The sequence below is a fragment of the Sciurus carolinensis genome, chromosome 14 (assembly GCF_902686445.1).
Source record: "Sciurus carolinensis chromosome 14, mSciCar1.2, whole genome shotgun sequence".
Taxonomy (NCBI): Eukaryota; Metazoa; Chordata; class Mammalia; order Rodentia; family Sciuridae; genus Sciurus; species Sciurus carolinensis.
In genome coordinates, this window is record NC_062226.1 from 72,712,563 (window position 1) to 72,734,108 (window position 21,546).

The following is a 21,546-nucleotide window of genomic DNA, read 5'->3' on the forward strand; positions in this document are numbered from 1 at the left end:
TCATACTGCAGTCCATATCCCAATCAACATGACTTCACCCCCCCACACACACACACCCCTAGGACAGGTAGGTACAGTCTAATTATGAAGAGCATAGCACTGAGGCCAAACTAACTGCTACCTTTATTAAGTTACTTATTTATAAAATAGGAGAATGGCAACATCTACCTCACTGGGTTCTGTGAAGATTAAACAAATATTAAACATGTATTTAGAACAGGGCCTAATACATTTAATAAATGTAAGCTATTACAAAATTTCATTAGGTTCTTTGTCCAGTGGCTTCCATGGGATTTCTACACAGTATAGCACATCTTGATGCTCAATATTCCACAAAGACAAGGACCACTGGAGTACAGCTCAGTGGCAGAGCACTGGCCTGACATGCACAGGCCCAGGGCTCAATACCCAGCACCACCACAAAAAAACAGTGTCATGAAGCCAGGAACCGGGGCAGAGAAGCCAAGCACAGGCAACCTTTTGCCAGAAACTAGTAAAGCTGAGACTCTGTTTGCCCAATTCTCCTGCCTTGTCCTGACCCAATATCCAGAGAGGGCATTCCTTTAAGGAGCTGCTTCTTGATAAATTATGGCATAAACTTACATGTGAGGTCTTTAGAACACATTTTAGTTATTCTCTAACTGATTTTCTCTCAAGTAAAATGAGGACAACTCCAGACTCTCAGAACTAAGGTAGAGATTAGTTAACAGTTTTTTAAAAGCTTTGAAGAATCTTTCTAGTGCTAAGTACTATTTTAATGACTCTGATTATGCTGACAGAAAACATGCCAAAAGTCTACCCCTCATTTCAACATCTAAAACACTGTTAATTATACAGTCGTGGTTGGTTTTTGAGTCAGTTTTGGCATCAAACAACTCTCATTTTCTAGGACTCTTTTCAGTAGGTAATTTCCTTTTTCCAGTGGCTATTTCTGAAAACCAACATCACAAATTGAGGGAAAACTGACCTAATGTCATAGTTTGGCAACTTTCTACGCCTCAAGAAAGTAAAAAGAGAAATAAAGAAAAAAAATCAGCTTATATAAGGTCTTATATAAGAATTAAGAAACAATGTTATAAAATCCTTGTTATAAAATCAATAAGAAAATCTATGAAATGACTAATAATTAAAGCATGAAACTTGATGAGGATAATACACTCAATGATAATAAGTAGTAGCAATAGTAAGACAGGAAGCGTCACAGTAGGAAGCACTCTATCCAGGAGTATTATAGAAACTTCCGTATTATATTTTCCTTCAATTGCTTAAGTTGAAAACTCTACCACCAAAGTGATGCTTACCTGTTCCGAGGTAATGTCCGAGGCTTCTGGTCTATTCCTCCAGTGCCAAAGTACTTGTTCTGACCACCCTGAAAACCGTAATTCCTGCTCTCCCCAACAAAGAGGGATTCAGATACCTCCTGGCTGGAACCTTCATCACTTGGGAAGCTTCCATCACTGTTAAAATGAAGACAGTCATCAGCCCCACTCCTCCAGAAAATTCAAGTTTACCTCTCAAGAAGGCAAGCTATAACTTAAAGAGCTGAAAAACAATTTTAAAGCTACTACCTTTTTCCAATACATTTCCCATTCAATGATTATGGAATCACTAGAAATTGACTTAAAACTATGGAAATATTCCTTATAAATTATTGAGTGGCTTGCAAATTACACAGAAACAAAGGAAATTTAATTCAGGAGCCACACTGATGGGTCTCAAGTGACAGCACTGCAAATGAGAAGCAACTTGCCCAGATCACAATTAAATGACGAGCATCTTTAACAAGGCAACTACAAAGATTACCATGCAGAGAAAAATATTAACACAAAAAGTTTAGTTCCTAATGCTAAACTAAAGCAGCTTCTAAAGAGAAAAATATCAGTTTTTAATCTCCTGTTTCTCTGTTTCTTTCATAGCCCACTTTTTAAAACCTTCAGTCTAAATCTCAAGTGCTTTCTTCTAAGAAAAAATTATGATTGGCCTGTCCCTCTGTGGAATTCCAGTCAAATTAACCTACTACTTTGGTATGAATTCAATTAGTTAATAAAAATGTATTTTTGGCCCTCTAGTGGTATCAGGAAGCGGGTGCTAACTTTTTTTTTAATGTCCATGAATAATAAAACATTCGTGTGTGTTATTTACCCTCTTCTCCACCAGCACCTCCCAGCAAAAAAAAAAAAAAAAGAAAAAGAAAAAATAATCTCGGATAATTTTACCTGATGACTTTATAATAGTCAAGTAAGCATTTTTAAGCAATTACAAACCTGGCAAAGGTTAGTCCTATTCCATTATCTGCAAATCTATAAGAGAAAAGAAAATGACAGAATAATTTACCACATAAGAGGTAATTCTCTTAATATTTAATTGTGAAATCCAGGAAGTCCCAATGTTTACCCTCTCCAACCACACAGAAGCTGAATTGTACACTAACTGTGTAGTGATGGCAGCTGGTTCAAATCCTGGCTTTATCAAGTATTAACGATGTGACCTTGGGCAAGTTATTAGACCTCTTTCTCCCTTGGTTGTCTCATCTATAAACTGAAATAAATAATATAACCATCCTTAGAGAATTCTTTTTCCATGTAGTGGGAATTGAATCTAGGGGCATTTAACAACTGAGTCACATCCCTACCCCTTTTTATGTTTTATTTTGAGATAGGGTCTTTCTAGGTTGCTTAGGGCCTTGCTAAATTGCTGAGGCTGGCTTTAAACTTACTCTCCTTCCTCAGCTTCCTGAGCTGCTGGGATCACAGGTGGGTGCCATCATGCTGCGCCTCAGAATTCTTGAGAGCACCAAATATACTAAATAACTTCAAGTATTTGGAACCGTGTCTGACACATAGTAAACAGCATAAGCTAGCTAAAATTATTTTTAGAATTTTTTTTTAGAAATAATTAGATCATACTTATTTTTTCAAAAAAAATTTAATATGTGATGCCTAAGTCATTTCTACAGATTCAGAACATATCTTTTTTTTTTTTTTTTTTTGATAGAAGTCAGAAATAATGGTGAAATGCCAAGAAGCTAGTGGTCAGTGCCAGAAAAAAAAAAAAAATCAAAATCTTTTTCCAGATGGTTGAATACCAAACCTGAGCTCAACATGCATCAGGCCTCCCTCCAAACAAGTGGAAAAAAAGAAGTGAGATGTTTCCTGCTTCAAGTCACAGTAAGAAATAAGTCAACAGACTCAGTAAGGTGGAATTATACAGCTTTTGCTTTGAATGGCAATGGGAAAAAAAAAATCAGAAAAACTTTCAGGAGTTTCCAAGAAAGGGGAAAAAAAAAAAAAACTCCAGGTAGTTCCAAAATCTTTATTTAGTGTTCTGACATAAACCATGTTAGTACATGAAGTTAAATCCCAAGCTTCTGTTCAATCTCAGTGCAAAGCTCTCCTGTCACTAGACAAGTTCAGTTCCAATAAAAGCACCAGAATGAGACGATTCCAAATATTTGCAGTCTGTTAACTCTAGCATACTTCCTCAGAGCTTGCAATAATAATAATAATAATAATAATAATAATAATAATAATAATAATGATGTGATTCCAGGAATCACCACCACCACCATACTTTCATCCCACTGGGTTTAAAAAAAAAAAAAAAAAAAAAACTTAAAAACAAATACATCTATATATAATAACTTGGAAGAGAATACCCACGCTGAATTCTGAACGATAATATCTCCTCCTCGCACCCATGCTCCATAATCATTGTTTTTAAAAGCAATAAGTCTGTCAATGACAGCAGCAACTCGTGGCTTTTCAGGGTCTGCATCCTGATGAGGTCGAAATCTGAGGGTTTAAAAAGAGGTCATTTTTATAAATAAATAAATAAAAAGCAATAAAAATTAGCTATTTACAGTTATACGGTGAAGCATCAAGAAGCAGGATTTAAATTTGTGAGAAACAAACATCTTAAGACACAATTATTTGTACTTCAAATGTCAAAGAAAAAAAGTAACATTCATTTACACACAACTTTCCAGAGAATTGCTTCTTAGCTTCTTGTTTTTTTTTTAAAGTCAGATTATAGAATGGACACTGCAGAACACTATAAACACAAAAATCATTTTCATTAAAAACAAATACACACACATCCCCACACACACTTAAACCAGGAAATCTAGTTTGTCTTCATAGATTCTTAAGTTTCATGTTACTGACAAACTGATCACACAATCACATATTTCAACATACATATATGTGAACTGAATTATTTGAATTGTGTGCTGGTTAAGTATTTTAGTTGTAGAAACAAAATTGAATTCAGTAGCTTGAAAAAGCCTAAATCTAAAATAGATTGTATTTAACTGACTTATTTATAAAGACTGAATTTTACCTTTTCTCTCTTCTCTCTAAACCACTTATGAGAACCTGCATGGAAAAGTCAAAGACTCGGTGTCGAAACTATCCACTAAAATGACTCAAATAAATAATCCCCTAAGACCACCACTTCACAAAGTTAGGGGAAGAAGTTTTAAAAGACAGACAGCTTTTCAAAAATCAATTCAGCAGGTTGAGATTTTCAATTGTACAGCCAGGAAATAGCTTTGGCATAATGCTACTGCCACGCTTACTGGCATACAGCAGGTGTTCACTAACTGCATGATGGGAGAAGCAGCTCTGTAGAAAGAGGAGCAAGTGCACATGCCCCTGGGCAGACATGAGCTCAGCACTCCACTCCAAACACGTTGGCTGGAGAGCAAAGCAAGTGAGATGAGATGGAGAGCAAGTTCAGGCCAGATGCACATGTGGGCCCTTCATTCAACATGGAATGGGATCAATGGAACATTGGAATCAGGAGTGAGGTGATCAGGTTTCAGCAGATCACAGGCTGCTATTTAGAGAATGGCCTAAAAGGTCATTCTGGAGATGTTTACTGTATTTCAGGCAGATGCTGGAGGTACAGACTGGGGAGGTAGCAGTGCAGACAGGGCATTCAATCCAATTCCGTGACTCAGGGCCTTTACCCTAATTAGCTCTGACCTAAGTGGTAAAAAGTCTGACTCTGAGTCAACACATACTCATCTGTTGTACTTGTTGCAAATAGCTGTGCAGATATGACATAACACCAAGCAGATAGGATGAGTTCTGGAAAGGAAACTACACAAGGTAGAAACTACTCAAGAAGGCAAAACTTCCAGCCTTCCTTTAACTGTCCTCTGCTTTAACTGCACCGGGTGGTTCTAACATCCTGTCATTGTTTAGATGACATTTCCCAATTTCAAATCGAGAGCTCCCATGAGTTACAATTTCCCATCTTTTTCACATCTTGCAAATACAAGGAAAGGCTCATCTGATTAATTGTGAGTCACCTTCCTCTTTCATGAGCTCAGTATCTTCTGGATCCCAAGCACCTGGTATTTAACTCATAGACTAGTTTATTACTCATTTATGTTTTATCATTTTACTCATGTCTGAGTTACATGAATATAGGTGGACACATTCTATACATTAGTCTATGCAAAATTAAATGTATGGAACACAGCTGTCAAATGTCTTGTTATTCATCTTCTCTAATCAGTTCTTTTCCATAACAATCCAAATGGAGTCCAGTTCCTTACCAATATGTAGGCACTGCCATACTGGTAAGAGAAATAATGGAATGCAGAGAAAAGATTATCATTTTCATAACACCCCAAAGATACTTCTGGTAAAAAAAATTTCTTAAGCCATAATGGATAGAGTTTTATTGTCAAATCTAGTTAAAATAGCAATGATTCAGGCTGGGGTTGTAGCTCAGTGGTAGAGTGCTTGCCTAGTATGTGTGAGGCACTGGGTTAAATTTTCAGCACCACATAAATAAGTAAATAAATAAAATAAAAGTCCACTGACAACTAAAAATATTTTTTAAAAAAAATCAATGGACTCTTAAAAGTATTTATTCATCCATTCATACTTGTTTGTGTGTTTATACATATGTTCATTATATGTATATATACATGCATAGATATATATGCACACCCACCATTATTCAAATTATATAAATGATTTTTTAAGGCAAGGAAAGAAGCCAATTGTGATATATTTAAGTAGTTACCTGGAAACACTAAGTTAGCAATGTACATATTACTAGTTCTACAAATTATAATAAAACTCTTAAAAAGCAGAAGAGCCCTTCTCACATAGATTTCTTCATTTGCTAATAGGAAGAAAAAAAAATTTCTTTTTCAGTGGTTCATAATTTGTTCTCATCTTTATGCTCCTTTTTATTAATTTTATCTCCTCTCTCCATGTCATGTGTTGATCAACTATGAACTACACAGTATCCTCTGTTTTATATTAAATAATGTCCACCATTTCTGGGCTTTTCAAATGCTACCTGATGATAGCTCTAAAATATTACATTGCTCAAGTTGACCTATGAGGCATCCTGATGAATTTACAAGTTACTCGCCCCAGTTTCTCCTCACCTCAGACACTAGTGATGTATTACAGGGATTCTGCCTCACACTAAAGTTAGATTCATTAAATAAAAGTGTGGTTCCTCCTTTATTCCCTTGATAACAAACATTCTTGTGTTTAATTTCTATTAACAGAGCCTATTAAATCTAGCACCCATTCAACTCCATAAACTGGTCAATCTGAAGTATAGAAAAATAATACTTATACCATTTCTACCAAATATGTCTATAAGTTGCCATCTTCCCCAGAAAACTTTATTTCCATCTGAGATTCTTTATTTATTTTGGCTCACATACAGGTGGTAACAGAACTCTGCTGAAATGCTGATCCATATCCCAACCACATTCTGTGGTTATGTAGGGAGCAACACAGAGCCTGGCTTGGACGTGGATCTGAGGCTTACAAATAACTGAACCAGAATCAGCTTTATCATCAAATCAGGGATCTTTCCCTTTGAAACAGATTCCATGTAATGTTCCATTTTGACCACTAAGCATAAACTCTATATGCTTTGGTTTCAGGATTAAAGTAAAACATCTTAGTTTAACTTATTTTTCAATGAGTCATACTTTTCTCCAAATATGAAACCTTTTCAACCTCTTTCTTTTCTCTTTCTGTAACTCCAACATCAATTTATCACAAAGAAAAAGGAGAAAAGTACCAATTTGTTGGAATTTCAGTAAGATAAATGCCCAGACTCAGGACCTGGGACAGCAGAGGAAGTGTTTTTTCCAAAATTCTCTGTGAACTTTCAAAACTTCATTCCAAATGTTTTGCCAGAGAACAGAGCACAATGTGCTCCACTCGGAAAATTCTGCTTTGGCAAGATAAGGCTTGAGTGTGAGTTAAAGAACCAGCTCTACCTTGCACTGTTATCCAAACAGAGGTATTCCCTTGGGTCAGCAGCACTGGAGTTGGTTGTTTTGACACCCTTGTCAATAAATAAGCCAGCCTGAAATACATAAGAATATACTAAAATAAATATGAATCCCAAGTTACATCTACATATAATACAAGTCACGTAAATAAGTTCTAGTTTATCACTATTACTCAGAAGGCATGTGGGGGGATGGGATAAACAGCAAAGCAAAGGTATCATGAAAAGCAGACATTCCTGGATATTTTTATAATTGTACTTATTCAATCATTCAACAAATATTTACTTAGTGCCTACATTGCAGGAGGCACCAAGCTTTACACATTAGCTAACAAGTAAAATATGATGTGTGGTTACTGAAGCAGAAACTATCAGGATGATCGGAAATTAAATAAACGATTACAACCCAACACGAAAAGCATATGATAAAGAAAACAATGAATCTCTGGCAGCAGAGAAAGGCTCCTAGATGCAGCCTTTTTCATGGGTGGGAAAGCATTTAGGGAATGTTTCCTCCTTAAAAGAAGTGAAGGAACAACCAAGCAGGACAGTGGAGGTCAGGGAGCAGCTGAAGATCCCAGAGGTAAGAACTCAGGGCATAATTTGTAAAAAGTCTAGAGATGAGAAAGAGTATAGGGAGGCTGAGACAGGAGGATCACAAGTTCGAGGTCAGCCTCAGCAATAGCAAGGTGCTAAGCTACTCAGTGAGACCCTGTGTCTAAGTAAAATTTAAAAATAGGGCTGGGGATGTGGCTCAATGATTGACTGCCTGAGTTCAATTCCTGGTACCAAAAACAAACAAAGGAACAAAAAAAAACAAAAAAAAAAAACACACAGAACATCTGAGGAAGAAAAAGAAATTCTGGATGGACTGACAAGAACACATGGATAAAGAAAGGTAAGGAAGAAGACACAAGAGGAGTAAACACCAGACCATATAAAGGTGATATGCTGCAGGAGTCAAGAAAACAAGAATTCAAAAACCATCACAACCAACGACAGCTTAAGAAACAAAACATGCACAGATGAAACCACAATAGAAAGGGGGAAAAAAGAGACAAGAAATGAAGCAGGAGATGATGTAAGTCCTCCAGAAGAGAAATAAAGATGATCTAGACTTGTGGCAGTAGGAACAGGAAATGAGACAGACTGAGAACTCTTTATTAGGTAGAACAAAATTGACTTAGTAGTTGATAAGATGTCTGGGTGAGGGAAAGGCAGCAAGAGTGGCTCATATTTTTTGTTTGGGCAACAAGAGGACTAGTGGTTTCATCCAGTGAAACAGGCATTCAGGAATAGGTCAGAGCCTAGAAATAAGGATCTTAATTTTGAACTTTTTTTTTTTTTTTTAATATATCCACGAGACATTGAATAGAACTCAGCAGGTAGGCAGGTAAAGGTGGCCAACCTGGACTAGATACAGATTTGACTGGCATCAGCGATCAGTCATAGGAGTTGATGTATGTGTTCCAAAGAAGGCAGGTCTCTTTTTGTGGACGTCAAAGGTTTGATTTCCTTTAGCTAGTAAGTAGTATCCTACATAGTCAGTCCCAAATTTAACAATCTAAAACCTATCAACTCAAATTATTTACATTTACTATTCTTATAATATATAATATTATATATTAATATGTATATTATATATTAATTATATATTATATATTAATTATATGTTATATTAATTATATATAATTATAATTAATTAATTATTATATTAATTATATATTTTACTACACCATGGCATATGACACTAAAAATTAATTACAATCAGGTGCTTTCTGCACCATTAATAATTTTTAAGAATGAAGGATTTTCACTTTGAGATGCTACTTTCATTAATTATTAGGCCTTAATTCCTTAGCTCACAAAAATCATAGCAAAGTTATCTCCCCTCTCCTCTCTTAAATCTTCATCAAGTGACTCTAAGCTCTTTAAATCGTAACCCATGTTTTTAAAGAATCTAAGTATCATTCATGGAAAGAGTTAATTGAGCCAAGTGCAGTGACGTACATTTATAATGGCTGAGGCAGGAGGATTGTCAAGTTTGAAGACAGCCTCAGCAACTTACTGAGACCCTATCTCAAAATACAAAATAAAAAGAGATGGGGATGTAACTCAGTGGCAAAGCACCTCTGGGTTCAATCCTCAGTACCAAAAAAAGTTTATCAAACTTTGATGTGAGTCACATCAGAGGAAAGACTTAAGTATTTTATATATATAATGAAAATATTTAAGTGCCTTTTGAATACAAAAGAACAAATGCATTGATCTCCAGGGCATTAGGTAAGGGGGCAGAACCAAATACCATGGAACCTGAATCACCTGAAGCTCCTGAATCACTTTTAGGTTACTTGATCAGTATCATTATAAAATAGATCAAATATTCTTAAACAATATTTCACTATTTATATATTTAGTATTAAATGCTTAAAAGAATGTTTCATCAGTCCTGTGATGGACAGAAGGAGGACAGAAGCTTTCTAATCCCTGTACTGTATGCAATGTGCACACCCCTAGACATACATAGATATTAAAGATTAGAAAGAAGGTAAGAGGGAGGGAGAGAAGGGAGAAGAGGACAAGGACACAGGGATCAAGTCCAGACATAAGGAAACAAACCGTGTGTGTGTGTGTGTGTGTGTGTGAGAGTGTGTGTGTGTGTTATAATGTGTATGTATACACAGAATGCTATATTTACAACCTGAATGGAAAGCTTAAATGTCTTTTTAATCACAAATTACTTTCTCTAATGATGAGTTCTACCCAAAAGTGACATTTCTTCATTGTAATCTGCTCTGATTTGAATGTGTCCCCCAAAAACACAGGTATTGGGAAGTGGGGCCTCAGGGGAGGGGTTTAGGTCAGGAGGCACCACCTTCATGAACTGACTCAGGCTGATCATAAAAAAGCTTGAGGATGTGATTCAAGCTCTTGCTCCACCTTGCCCTCTCTCTGCCTTTGAGTCACAGATAACGCAGCAAGAAGACCCTCATCAGATATAGGCCCCTCCCTCTTGGACTTCCCAGCCACCACAACCATGAGCCAAATAAATCTGTGTTCACTATAAACTATCCAGTCAATGCAATTCTGTTATATTCTGTTACAGTAGCACAAGAAGGACTAAAACATAATTAAAAGAGTCCATCCTTTTACCCTGTAAATCATATGTACTGATAGTTAAAATTTAAGAACCTACCTTAAAACTTGAATGGACCCTGTTGTTATAAAATATACCCAGTGGAGTGAGTTCTGGTTTCTCTAAGAACTGCAATCCACTGGACTCCCCAGTAGGTTCCTTGTGGAATAAATACCATATTCCAGCATCCTATAAACGAAAGAGCAAGATTATTAAAGCCTTATTTTATAAAGACACTCTATGAATCACCCTCATACCCTAACTTCTTTGCCAGCGACATTAAATCTTTGTAACACACATTTTTCATTGTCTTTGTTCCAGAACTGACTACAAAAAGTTGTGCACACCTCTAGCAGCCTCAAATCATTATATGAGGCATATTTTTAAATCAAGTTTAAAGAAAAAATTGATACCAAAATTTCCTTTCAAAACAACTTTCTCTCATTATCTGCTTTACAACATTATGCAGGGTTAGAATCAAATAAGTCTTCCATGTGACCAGAACAGCGCAGCCTTTAAGCAATGTGGTTTTGTTCTGTTTACCTCCAGACCTGATCAATAGATGAGTCATGCCTATTAAACAACTGTCCACCAGCATGTAGAGCTCACTGACTTCTTTCAAATAACTCCAATGCCCTTCCTGTCCTGAGGCAGATTTGTGCCAAAGGAAAAATAAAAACCACCACATGCATGAATTGGGATGCTGTCTCCGTCTGGAGCCTGTCTGTTCAATTTCAGTATTGCTGACCATAACATCAGCAGAACAGTTTAAAATTTTTTGACAAAATGAGACATGAAAATGGATATTAATGGTCTTAATGCCTGTGAAAATTTTTCCTTTTATGATTGAAAATGGGACCAATATGAAGGCCAAAACTCACATTGTGGAACTTTGATTAAACAGGTTATTCAAACGTAAACATACAGTATACAAGGATAATATTAATTCAAATTCAGTACACATTTATTTAATGCCCACTATGTGCCAGGTATACAAAAAGACTATTCTCAAATAATTCAGTCTTATAAGAAATACAGACATGACTAAAACATATGTAATAACTATTATATTCATTACAAAGTCTTCTAGGAACACAGAGGAGAGATGAATTATAGACAGCATAAGTACAATAGTTAACATTTTTCCATGATAAATGTTTACGAGAGGGTTTTAATAAAGCAAACTCATTTGAAAAATGTTTGTCACCTCTCCTCTTTTGGACACAAAACAGACAACTCAACAGGCATACCCCTGTGAGCTGAGGGCTGAGCAGACCCTCCCAGAATGCAATGGAGTTCAAGGGTAGCAGCTGTTTGCTGTTAAACACTGTGATGTCAAAACAGGTACGGGGAGCGTTGTAAAAGGCAATGGAAAGGTACAATGAAGAAACAGTTTGATGCACTTTGGGTGGAAACTCTGCCAAACGCTAGCTTCACTGGAACAGATTTTTTTTAGAGAGAAAAGAAAGAATCCATGAAATGACAGAGAACGTACATATGCTTTCATTATTCTTATTGGAGTCCAGGAAGGGTATCTGACAACCTCACCTCACACTTCCATGGAGGAATTACAATTTGCTTTATTCTTCAACCCTTGACTTCTGGAAAGAGCTGAGAGAAGCTCGGCTCTGGCAGCTGCTGTGCAATGCAGCAAAGATCAGAAGATAGTGCTGAGGAAGGCTGCACCCCGACTCTCAGTCACCCCTTTCCGGTTAGACCTTCGCAGCACCAGCCCCGCACAAGCTCAACAAATATTTGACGGAAAAGGAATGAACGAAACATGAAATGATCAAATGTCCACGTTTCTGCCCTGTCAAATAAGAATCTTCAAATGACAGGGACCTCCAGTCTACGTCTTATGTTTTAAAGGAAAAGCACAGATAAGAGCTCAGCCATCACCCATTGATGCCCATATTCTTATCTGAAAGAAATACTCCCTTAATCCTTAGAAATGATGCTAGGTATTTCTTTCCTTTTTGAATTTTTAAATATCATGATGTACCAACACGAATATTTAGGCATTACTGCAATGCTGATATTTCTCTCCCATAGTTTTCAGCACAGTTACAGTCTTAATAGTATTCATTCATATATTAAATTAGTAGTTTTGAATCACACTCAATTGTAAGTGTAAATTTCTCCAGGTTTATCAAGGGGACATTTCTACCATTTAAAATTTTTCTACTTACTTTTTAAAACCTTATTCTCGCACGTGTGTGTTTGTGTGTGTGTGTGTGTTTGTGTGTGTGTGTGTATGTCTTAAACAACTCAGGGCACTGAATTAATCATGGCACATCACTGAGTTTCTAGCTACCCTATTAAGGAGATGAAATGCCTAAACGCACATAATCCCTCCATTTAACAAAAGAAAGTGCCCTTCAACCAGAGAGACAATTGTCACAGTAGCCTAAAGACTAATCCACTCCCATAAAGAAAAGCTGAGGCTTTCTTTGCTCAACACTAGAAATTAAAGTGGTTCATTTCTTGGTCACATAGGACATGAGATTCCAGAAAGATCATACAAAACATACTACAAATGCACTCTGGAGAAGACCTAGCCCTAGAGATCAGCTCACCTCTTTTCCCCCACTGATTACCTGTCTTAATAGACTATGAAAACTAACTGTAATAAAGAATTTAGAAGAAACAGAATAATGATCTCAGATACTTACTGCTCTCAACCAGACAAGGGGTATCAGAAACAAGGTCATGCTTGGGTTCTACTGGCATGAATAAACATGAATAATACAAAAAAAAAAAAATCTATAAACATGAATAATACAAAAAAAAAAAAAATCTGAAAACACTTTAGTATTATTTACCTGGGAACCTGCAGCTGCATTATTAATTAGATGATTGTTGGGATGAGCGATCCAGAAAGTTGAAACAGCCCTGCAAGGCAGTTTTGAAGGTGATTTAAACATTCTTCATGAAAAATCATGCCCATTAAAAACTTCCTCTAACAAGCCTTCCCCGAAAGTCACAGGACTTGCCCATCACACAGGAGTTTTCCTCTCTGCCAATTACTCACATACAGTCAGTGGCGGGCACAGGGACATAATTTCCAAATACTTTATCTCGCATGGTGGTGCACATGGAGTTGTTCCTATCAGTGGGGAGGAGAGTGCCTGGTTTGGTGAGGAGTCCCAGATTGTGAAACAAAGTATTTCTCTGTTCAATACCATCTTCCAAAAAGAAACAATGACCTAGTGTGTCGAATCCAATGGTGTCTTTTATCTGCAGAAACACAAGTGTATAATGTCATCAGCAACAAAATGGACTGGGATTTAAGTGACAAGATCCGCTCAGTGTAGCATGCAGTACAAATGCAAAAAGAAGTTTTTAATCTTAGCAGAAGGGGCAAAGTCAAATGTCAAGTTTTATTTCTGGCTGAAGATAATTTAGGCAATAAAAAATGTAGGCTTCCTTCAAGCAGAAAAACAGCAGAATTCTTAGAGCAGTAAGGTATGTGGAGAAATAGTTTACTTAAGCAAAATTGAGAAGTCATGGGAGTTATTGGAGAATTGTCCTTAAAATGACAGACAATATGTCAATGTAATGGAAGCTACTCACTAGCAAGCCATTGGTCCCATGCACAGTGATGCATCTTGAAAAGCTGTGATGAATAGAGAGGCCATCCACAAACGTTGTGTGTCTGTACCCGCCTTTATGATCCACATCCCCACACAGATGAAAATGAATAGGGTACCGCCCCAGCTGCTGCTGACCCATGTGCTTCAATTCCACATAGGAGAGATGGACTGAAGTAAAATTTTTCATTATCTACAAAACAAGGTAACCAAAATCAAACCAACACTTCGGAGAAGAGGAAAGTAGCAAAAAATATTGTTTAAATACAAAATATCTGAAGGAGGCTATATATTCCAACATTTCTTCTGCATCCTGTTTTCCCAGATCCCCAGTTAATAATTTAGAAAATGCTTCATTATATAGGTGAATGCTTTTTAAAACACCATAAAAATAGCTTTCAATTAGGAATAAAGGTAGATGTAACCAGGAAAGCTGCAGAAACGATTTCTGCATGTATGTTGTGACTTGTTCAGCCACAGGTGCTCCCTGACCACTTATGATGGGTTAGGTCCTGATAAAACCATTATTAAATTAAAAATTCTGCAAGTCAAAAATTCATTTAGTACACCCAATCTACCAAATATCCTAGCTTAGGAACAAAGCACACTGTTGAATTTAGATTGTTTCCCTTAGTGATCTTGTAGGTGATAGGAAACTGCAGCTCAAAACCACTGCCCAGAATCTCCAGAGTACAGAACAGCACAGTTCTCCCTCCAAAAAGATCAAAATTCAAAATCTGAAGAAAGGTGCCTACCGAACACGTAACACTTTTGCACCATTGTAAAATTGAAAAAATTGTTGAGTCAGGGACTGTCTATACTTCGGTCATTCCTAATCTCATTCTTTTATTTCTATAACCTCCACCACAAACTGTTATATATTTCTATTTCTATATATTTCTCCTCAATATTTTAATTACTACAGAATATTGTTTACTTAAGTTCTTTTTAAAAATTTTTCTGCGATCCAAAGATGGAGCAATATTTTTAAGCACTGAATTTTCAATAATATAACTAAGCACACAGGAATAATGCTGATCAACATTTCCAAAATCAGTGAAATAGAAATGCTACTAACACCCAGAGGCTAGTCAATGCAGAAAGTGATTTAAAACACATATGGTCAGAAATTCAATAAAATACAGAATACTGCCTACCAAGTACTAAGTAATATTCTTACAGAATAAAAATCTTCATTCAATATATATACAGAAATACATTTTGGATGTACATACTACTACTGCTCACTCTTTAGTAATATGGTTTTAAAAGAACTGACTGATTTAGAAATTGTATGCACTAATAACAAGATCACTCATACTTTTGTCTTTTGTCTCTGCTTTTTGAGGTTTTTCAAAATATGTTTTCAAGGAATGATTGAACTACAGGCCCAGATCAGCTAAATAAAGATGTAATTTTTTGTTTTAGTTTTTGAAAATATCCTCATTTATTTAAAAGATAAATAAAATATGATTTTTTTTAATATTCCTATATATCTCAACCACTTGAAAGTTCCTTCAAATGTGTACTTAGCAACTAGGATTTTCAAAGAAATCGTCAAATTCTTTTGCCTACCATGACGTGTCCTCCAAAGGTATCATAATTAAAGAACTGGCACTGGTTTTCTGCGTAGCATGAGTCCTCCATTTCTCCATGGATCACAATATTCCGGGTGAGAATTCCAACCTCAGCTCTCATGTCTACACCATCTATGATCTCTCCCATATGCAGGAACTGAGGGGTTTCTGGACAATGTGAGCAAAGGAAAAAGAATATTCCAACAAAGAAAACATGGAACAAAAATATATTCCTCTCCATTCCATAACCCCAAGACTCGATTAATGGCTTGTCATCTCCCATTCTCTAAACTTCCAAATCACAGCATCCCAGGACAAGGAATTTCAAAGATTATCCAGTCCAACTACCCACCCAAACCCTGAATCCTCACTACTACTTGTCCTGCCAACTCTCAAACCCAGACAGGAACAGCGAGTTTACTAAAGTAGCCCAATCTTTCGTAAACAGCACTAATGACCTGGAATCTGCCTAATAACCCATAATCTTTCCCTCTAGTTCCTGACCTTGTTCTAGCCCAAGGACATATGAAGAACCAAATGCAGTGAATCTATTTAAAACAAAAAAAAAAAAAAAGTTTTGTAGAAGGTAAATATCAAGATGTCAAGTTGTTTGTGCTTCTACTTCAAAGCTAAAGCAATCTGCAGTTAGACAGTGGCCATATAAAAATTACCATCTTTCCTTTCCCACTTCTTGTTTTAGTATTAGTATGCATTCTTTTAAATGGTCACCTTTACTAGAAGTTCAGAAGTAGTTTCATAATCAGTTTTTTCTCTGATGCTCTTAAACTCAGGAAGGAAAAATACAAATAAATCATCAAGTTGAGGTCACAGAGACTCATAATCATGTAGACTTGTCAACAGGAGTGGGAATTTCCAAAAAAATTTAATGCCAGGTGGTATCACTTTGGGGAATTTTTTTGATTGCTTTTATTTGGTGATTTAGTTTTTTTATTTGTTTGCTTTGCTTCTGCCCTATATTATCAAGAGAAGGAAAAGTATAACATTGCATGAAGCACAGAGAAAAAATGCCAAGCAAGTCGATCATTCTATTTTAAGTAGAAAATGTTCCTTTAAACTTCAAAGCTCTCAGTGATCTATTACACTGAATTACTGAAATACTGGGCACTTATTGAACAGTTACTGTAAACACTTTTGTTTTATACCATAATTATATTACTTTGAGTAAAGACACAAGGAAAACAATAAGTAGAATGTGCAATGAATCCCATACATGAATGTACAGGGGGCTTTGCCTAGTACCAGGTTCAGAATAAGTACCTGGTGTCAGTCATTCTTTTTATACACAGCTTATACTGAGAATCCCTCTGAGTACTGCTATCCTTCAAAAAATGTATTATTCAAGATTATGATAGGAAACATTCTTATAAAAATAACTATTAGAGTCCATTTTATATATTAGTGAGATTTTGTCAAGCAAAACTCAAAAATCACAGAATTTTTTTTGTTGTTAAGAAACACTTCTATTAAAAATGGATTTAGGGGGCTGGGATTATGGTTCAGTTGTGGAGCACTTGCCTAGCACAGGTGAGGCCCTGGGCTCAGTCCTCAGGACCACATTAAGATAAATAAAAAAAAAATAAAGGCATTGTGTCCATCTACAACTAAAAAAGATTTAGTCAACAGTTGGGTTTGTTATTATGCAATAATGGGAAATTATTAAGGAAGAAACTAAAAAGGACTTGGAAAATCAATTCATCTAGTCTACATCTAGTCTACTCCTGGGATTGAACCCAGGGGTGCTTTACCACTGAGTTACATCTCCAGTTTTTTTAAATTTATTTTTTAATTCTTATTTCTGTGAGACAGGGGCTCGCTAAATTGCTGAGGCTGGCCTCAAACTTGGGATCCTCTAGCTTCAGATTCCCAAATAGCTGGGATAACAGGTGGGTGCCCAGTTAGTTCACAACTTTTTAATTTTTTTACAAAAAAAACTAAGGCACAGAAACACTAGTTTGCCTGCTATGCATCATTAATAGCAAGAACATTGTGCATTAATATTTGTAATTCCCTCTGGGAGCTAATGTTCAATGCCCTACACTACTGAGATCTTTAATACTGAGGATGATGGTCATGGTGATGAATGGGTAAAAAAATGATTCCAAAAATCAAATCCCCAAGAAACAGTTTCCTATGACATACACTTAATGGTCTGATACCTTTAACTTTGACCTGAAAACGGTTACACTCCGGGCAGGGTAGAAGAGTGAACTCCTCAGCTTGGTACATAGAATAGTCTGTGCTTGCAACCACAATCTGGTCTCCAGGCTTCCAGCTACTAACATCATCCAGCAAATGAAGCTTCACTCCATCCACAGGCTCCACCCGGAATCCTGAAAGAGAAACACCTAAACAAAAAAGAAAAACAAAAAACGAAAAAGTGAGGTATTAACAGGAAAATCAATCTTCTCCCTAATTCACAAATCAAAAGTTAAATGCAATTTAGCAAACATTTACTAGGGCTACCCATGTGTCAATCACTCCACAAATATGAATGATAAAATATAGAAATGTATATGCACCTCTAGCCATGATACAAAAATGTCACATTCATAAACGGTGCTTTAAAATGTTGAAGACTCTCAATCCCCAAATTCCTTGCTGTATTTCAATTCCATGTTACAACTGTAATACTGCCCCAAACAATCTTAATATGTAACAAAAACATCATACTTGGTAGAAGTGGTCAAGTGCAGAATAGCTCTGTAATAAATATTCAGTGCTTCAATCTGATCCAAGCACAGAAAAAGAGATAGGACGTTAATGCACAGATATATCAGAAATAAAAGTTTCACTAAAAAAATAAAAAATAATAAAAAATAAAAAACCCTCATTTCTGTGCCCTTGATCATGTTTTTTTGTTTGTTTCTTTTTGTTTTTAGCTCACAAACAGCAGAAAGTTCTGATCACAGTTCTAGAGACTGAGAAGTCAAGAAGACCAAGGCACCAGCCACTCCACTGCCTGGTAGAAGCTTGCTTTCTCGTGCATGGTACCTTCTCTTTGGTTCTTATACAACAGAAGGACAAACACTTGCTTTATCCTTTACCTACAATGTCCTTCCGCTCTTGTTCAGTATCTCGGGGGAGGGTGGGTATTAGGGATTGAACCAGGGGTGCTGTACCACTGAACTACATTCCCATGCCTTTTGATTTATTTTATTTTGAGACCAGGTCTCACTACATTAAAGGGGCTGGCCTCAAACTTTCACTTCTCCTTCCTCAGTTTCTTAAGTTACTGGGATTAAAGGGGTACACCACTAAGCCTGGCACTGTCCACCTTTTATAAACGTCAGGTGAATCTTTAAAGACTTCTCAAACATCATTGCCAGCAGTAAAGCTCTCTTTCCAGTCTTCTTATGCATTCCCATTGGTTTAACTCATACCTTCCCAGTGGAAGGGTAGGTCACCTACTCCCAAGGTGCATCAGCAAAGGTTGCCCCGCATGCGTCTGTCTAGGTACTCACTACTCTATGTTGTTCAAAGTATAGCGCCACAGATGTCTGCTGAATGAACAAGTATGACTAGCTTGATCTGCAATGTGACCTGAGGTCACATGATGGTGGCCCTGTCCATCTCAGCGCCATTCCTGGGATGATATAAATTATACAACCTAGTAGTTACTAATGACCGATCTTTATTAATATAGCCTTTGAAATTTGGAACTGGTTCCCAATTAGGCAGATGGGAACTGAAAAGCTTATCAACTTCTCCATCACCTGTACTTCTTTTACATGCAACCCAGTGTAGAAGCATTTCCTGCTTCTACAACATCCATGATAGAATCTGTCATGAGTCAAAAGCTGATCTCATGGAAATGTGTCTGGAATAGAAGGCAGGTACTTCATAACATCAATGGAGAAGGACACACAGCCCATTTCAAGACATCTGTACAAATATCTGTACTTCTCTATCATTCTAACAACATACTCCTCTGGGGCTACTTTAAAATGCTGACTCTAAGGGGCAATGACAAGAGCCAAAGAACATTTACTTAAGCCAGGGGAATCAAAAGGAAGGAAATTCAAGCAAGGAACAAGGAAAAATATAGTCTTACAGTCTTGAGTCAACTATCCAGATAAAACCTAACATGGGCAAGTTTTGCATTATGTTCTTTTAGACTTTGACCTGTCCTGTTTTTGTGTGTCATAAAAATACCTAATAACTTTACATGCTTTTTGATATATTTATGGATCCAGACACTGAAGCCTATAATGGCATTTTATCCAAAAAAAGTAATATAAATAGTATTAACTCTAGTAATTATAATAATACCTAACTTTTTGGAACTTCACATGTATAATCACCTTTCACCAAAACTTTGAGAGACAGAAATTATATAATTATATTCACTACAGATAAAGAAACCAAGACCTAGGAGTTAGGATATTGGCTAAAATAATAGCTAAAAAAAAAAAATGGTAGAGCCCGGAACTGAATTCTAATCTACTTCTAGAATCCAATTTCTTTATTTTTTATTTTGCAACAGGGTCTCTCTGAGTCCCTGAGGCTGGCCTCAAACTTGTGATCTTCCTTCCTCAGCCTCCCGAGTTGCTGGGATTACAGGCATGCACCATCATGTCCAATTTCTTTACCTCTAAATTATTCTCTCTTTCCAAGAAAAAAAACAGGAAAATTGATTTTAAAAAAAAAAAAAAAGGTGATTAAAAGCTCCAAAGCAGCAACAATCATTTACCCAAATTTTCAGTTTTAATAAAAGAAAATACTGCCCCTAAAAAAGGGCATTTGGTGACAAATGCCTGTAATCCCAGCAATTCTGAAGGTTGAGGCAGGAGGAATGAGATTTAAGCCCAGCCTTGGTAACTAAGCAAAAAGACCCTGCATCAAAATTAGGAAGAAAAAAAAAAAAAAACAGTTACGGATGTAGCTCAGTGGTGAAGTGCACCTGGGTTCAATCCCCAGTACTAAGAAAAGGAGGGGCAGGAGCAGCTAAGGAACATTCATTGTTTCATTTAAAATTTCAATATTTTTTTAAAAAATATAAGACAAACTATGCTTGATTTGAAAGATGATAAGAAACTATTTATTTAAAAGGAGTGTCAGAAGGTTAGATGGGAATACCACTCAACAATTCCTCGCTTTTTTCTAGATTTACAAGAAAATTCTGCAGATTATCTCCTATTAGCACATTGAATTGGAAGTTTAAAAGGAAATAGGTTCAGTCCTTTGCTTCCTGGGGAGAATTTCCACCTCTTCCAGAAACTAAGAGTCACTAAGAACACTGGACACAAACAATAGCCTATGATAGAGAAAGAATGTTCCCTCCTACAGAAATGTCATTGCTAATGTGGAAATGGAGACATTTTCTACAAAGGAAAAGCTGACTCAAGGTCCATCAGTAATCTCCCCTGCCTGGAACCTTCTGAGACAGGACCACAAAATTCCATTGACAGGACCAAAATCTGCTAAGAAAAGTTTCTCACCTGCCTATTTTGCTAGAGAAAACCATGGTGTGGTAGAAAGAGGAACAGTCCTGGAAGCAGAAAGCTGGGGCTTGATTCCAGCTTCCTTAGCATAATAGATACCATTTTCCTCACCCCAAGCCCAGAAAGATGCTTGGAGGTAACATGTGAAAGTTCCTGCTATTTATCAGGGACTCCATTTAATTGTTTGTCTTAAAGCAAAAGAATATCTTTAATCACAGTGATACAAAACATCGTTATAATCCCAATCATGTTTGCATCATTGTTAACATAACTGAGTGCTACATGCACTGTGCTAAAAATAAAAACTTCACATTCTTCACCTCTGCTATTCAAAGCAGCCCTAAATGGTGGCTTCTATTATTATTTCCATTTTGCGATGAGAAAACTAAGGTTTAGGAAGTCAAAGTCACATGCCCACGATCATATATGAAGTTAAAGAGCTAGGATGGGAGCTCAGGCATCCTGTCAAAAGAAATCTGTGTTAGCGAACACTTTGCTAC

General features: G+C 36.5%; 1 protein-coding gene across 6 annotated transcripts in view; it reads right to left on the bottom strand.

The window, feature by feature from the left end:
- The window catches only part of Cemip2 (cell migration inducing hyaluronidase 2), a 74,344-nt gene that overhangs the window by 27,703 nt on the left and 25,095 nt on the right, over positions 1-21,546 (bottom strand). For all 6 annotated transcript variants that reach the window (XR_007104942.1, XM_047524573.1, XM_047524575.1 and 3 more), the window contains 10 exons: positions 17,762-17,950; positions 15,583-15,752; positions 13,991-14,200; positions 13,449-13,654; positions 13,240-13,309; positions 10,478-10,606; positions 7,268-7,356; positions 3,660-3,791; positions 2,265-2,300; positions 1,302-1,457 (listed from right to left, as the gene is read on the bottom strand). Coding sequence is in view for 5 of the 6 variants with exons in the window: in XM_047524573.1 (XP_047380529.1) it covers positions 1,302-1,457; positions 2,265-2,300; positions 3,660-3,791; positions 7,268-7,356; positions 10,478-10,606; positions 13,240-13,309; positions 13,449-13,654; positions 13,991-14,200; positions 15,583-15,752; positions 17,762-17,950 (1,387 nt within the window). In the remaining variant the exon portion in view is untranslated. The remainder of the gene's footprint in view (positions 1-1,301; positions 1,458-2,264; positions 2,301-3,659; positions 3,792-7,267; positions 7,357-10,477; positions 10,607-13,239; positions 13,310-13,448; positions 13,655-13,990; positions 14,201-15,582; positions 15,753-17,761; positions 17,951-21,546) is intronic.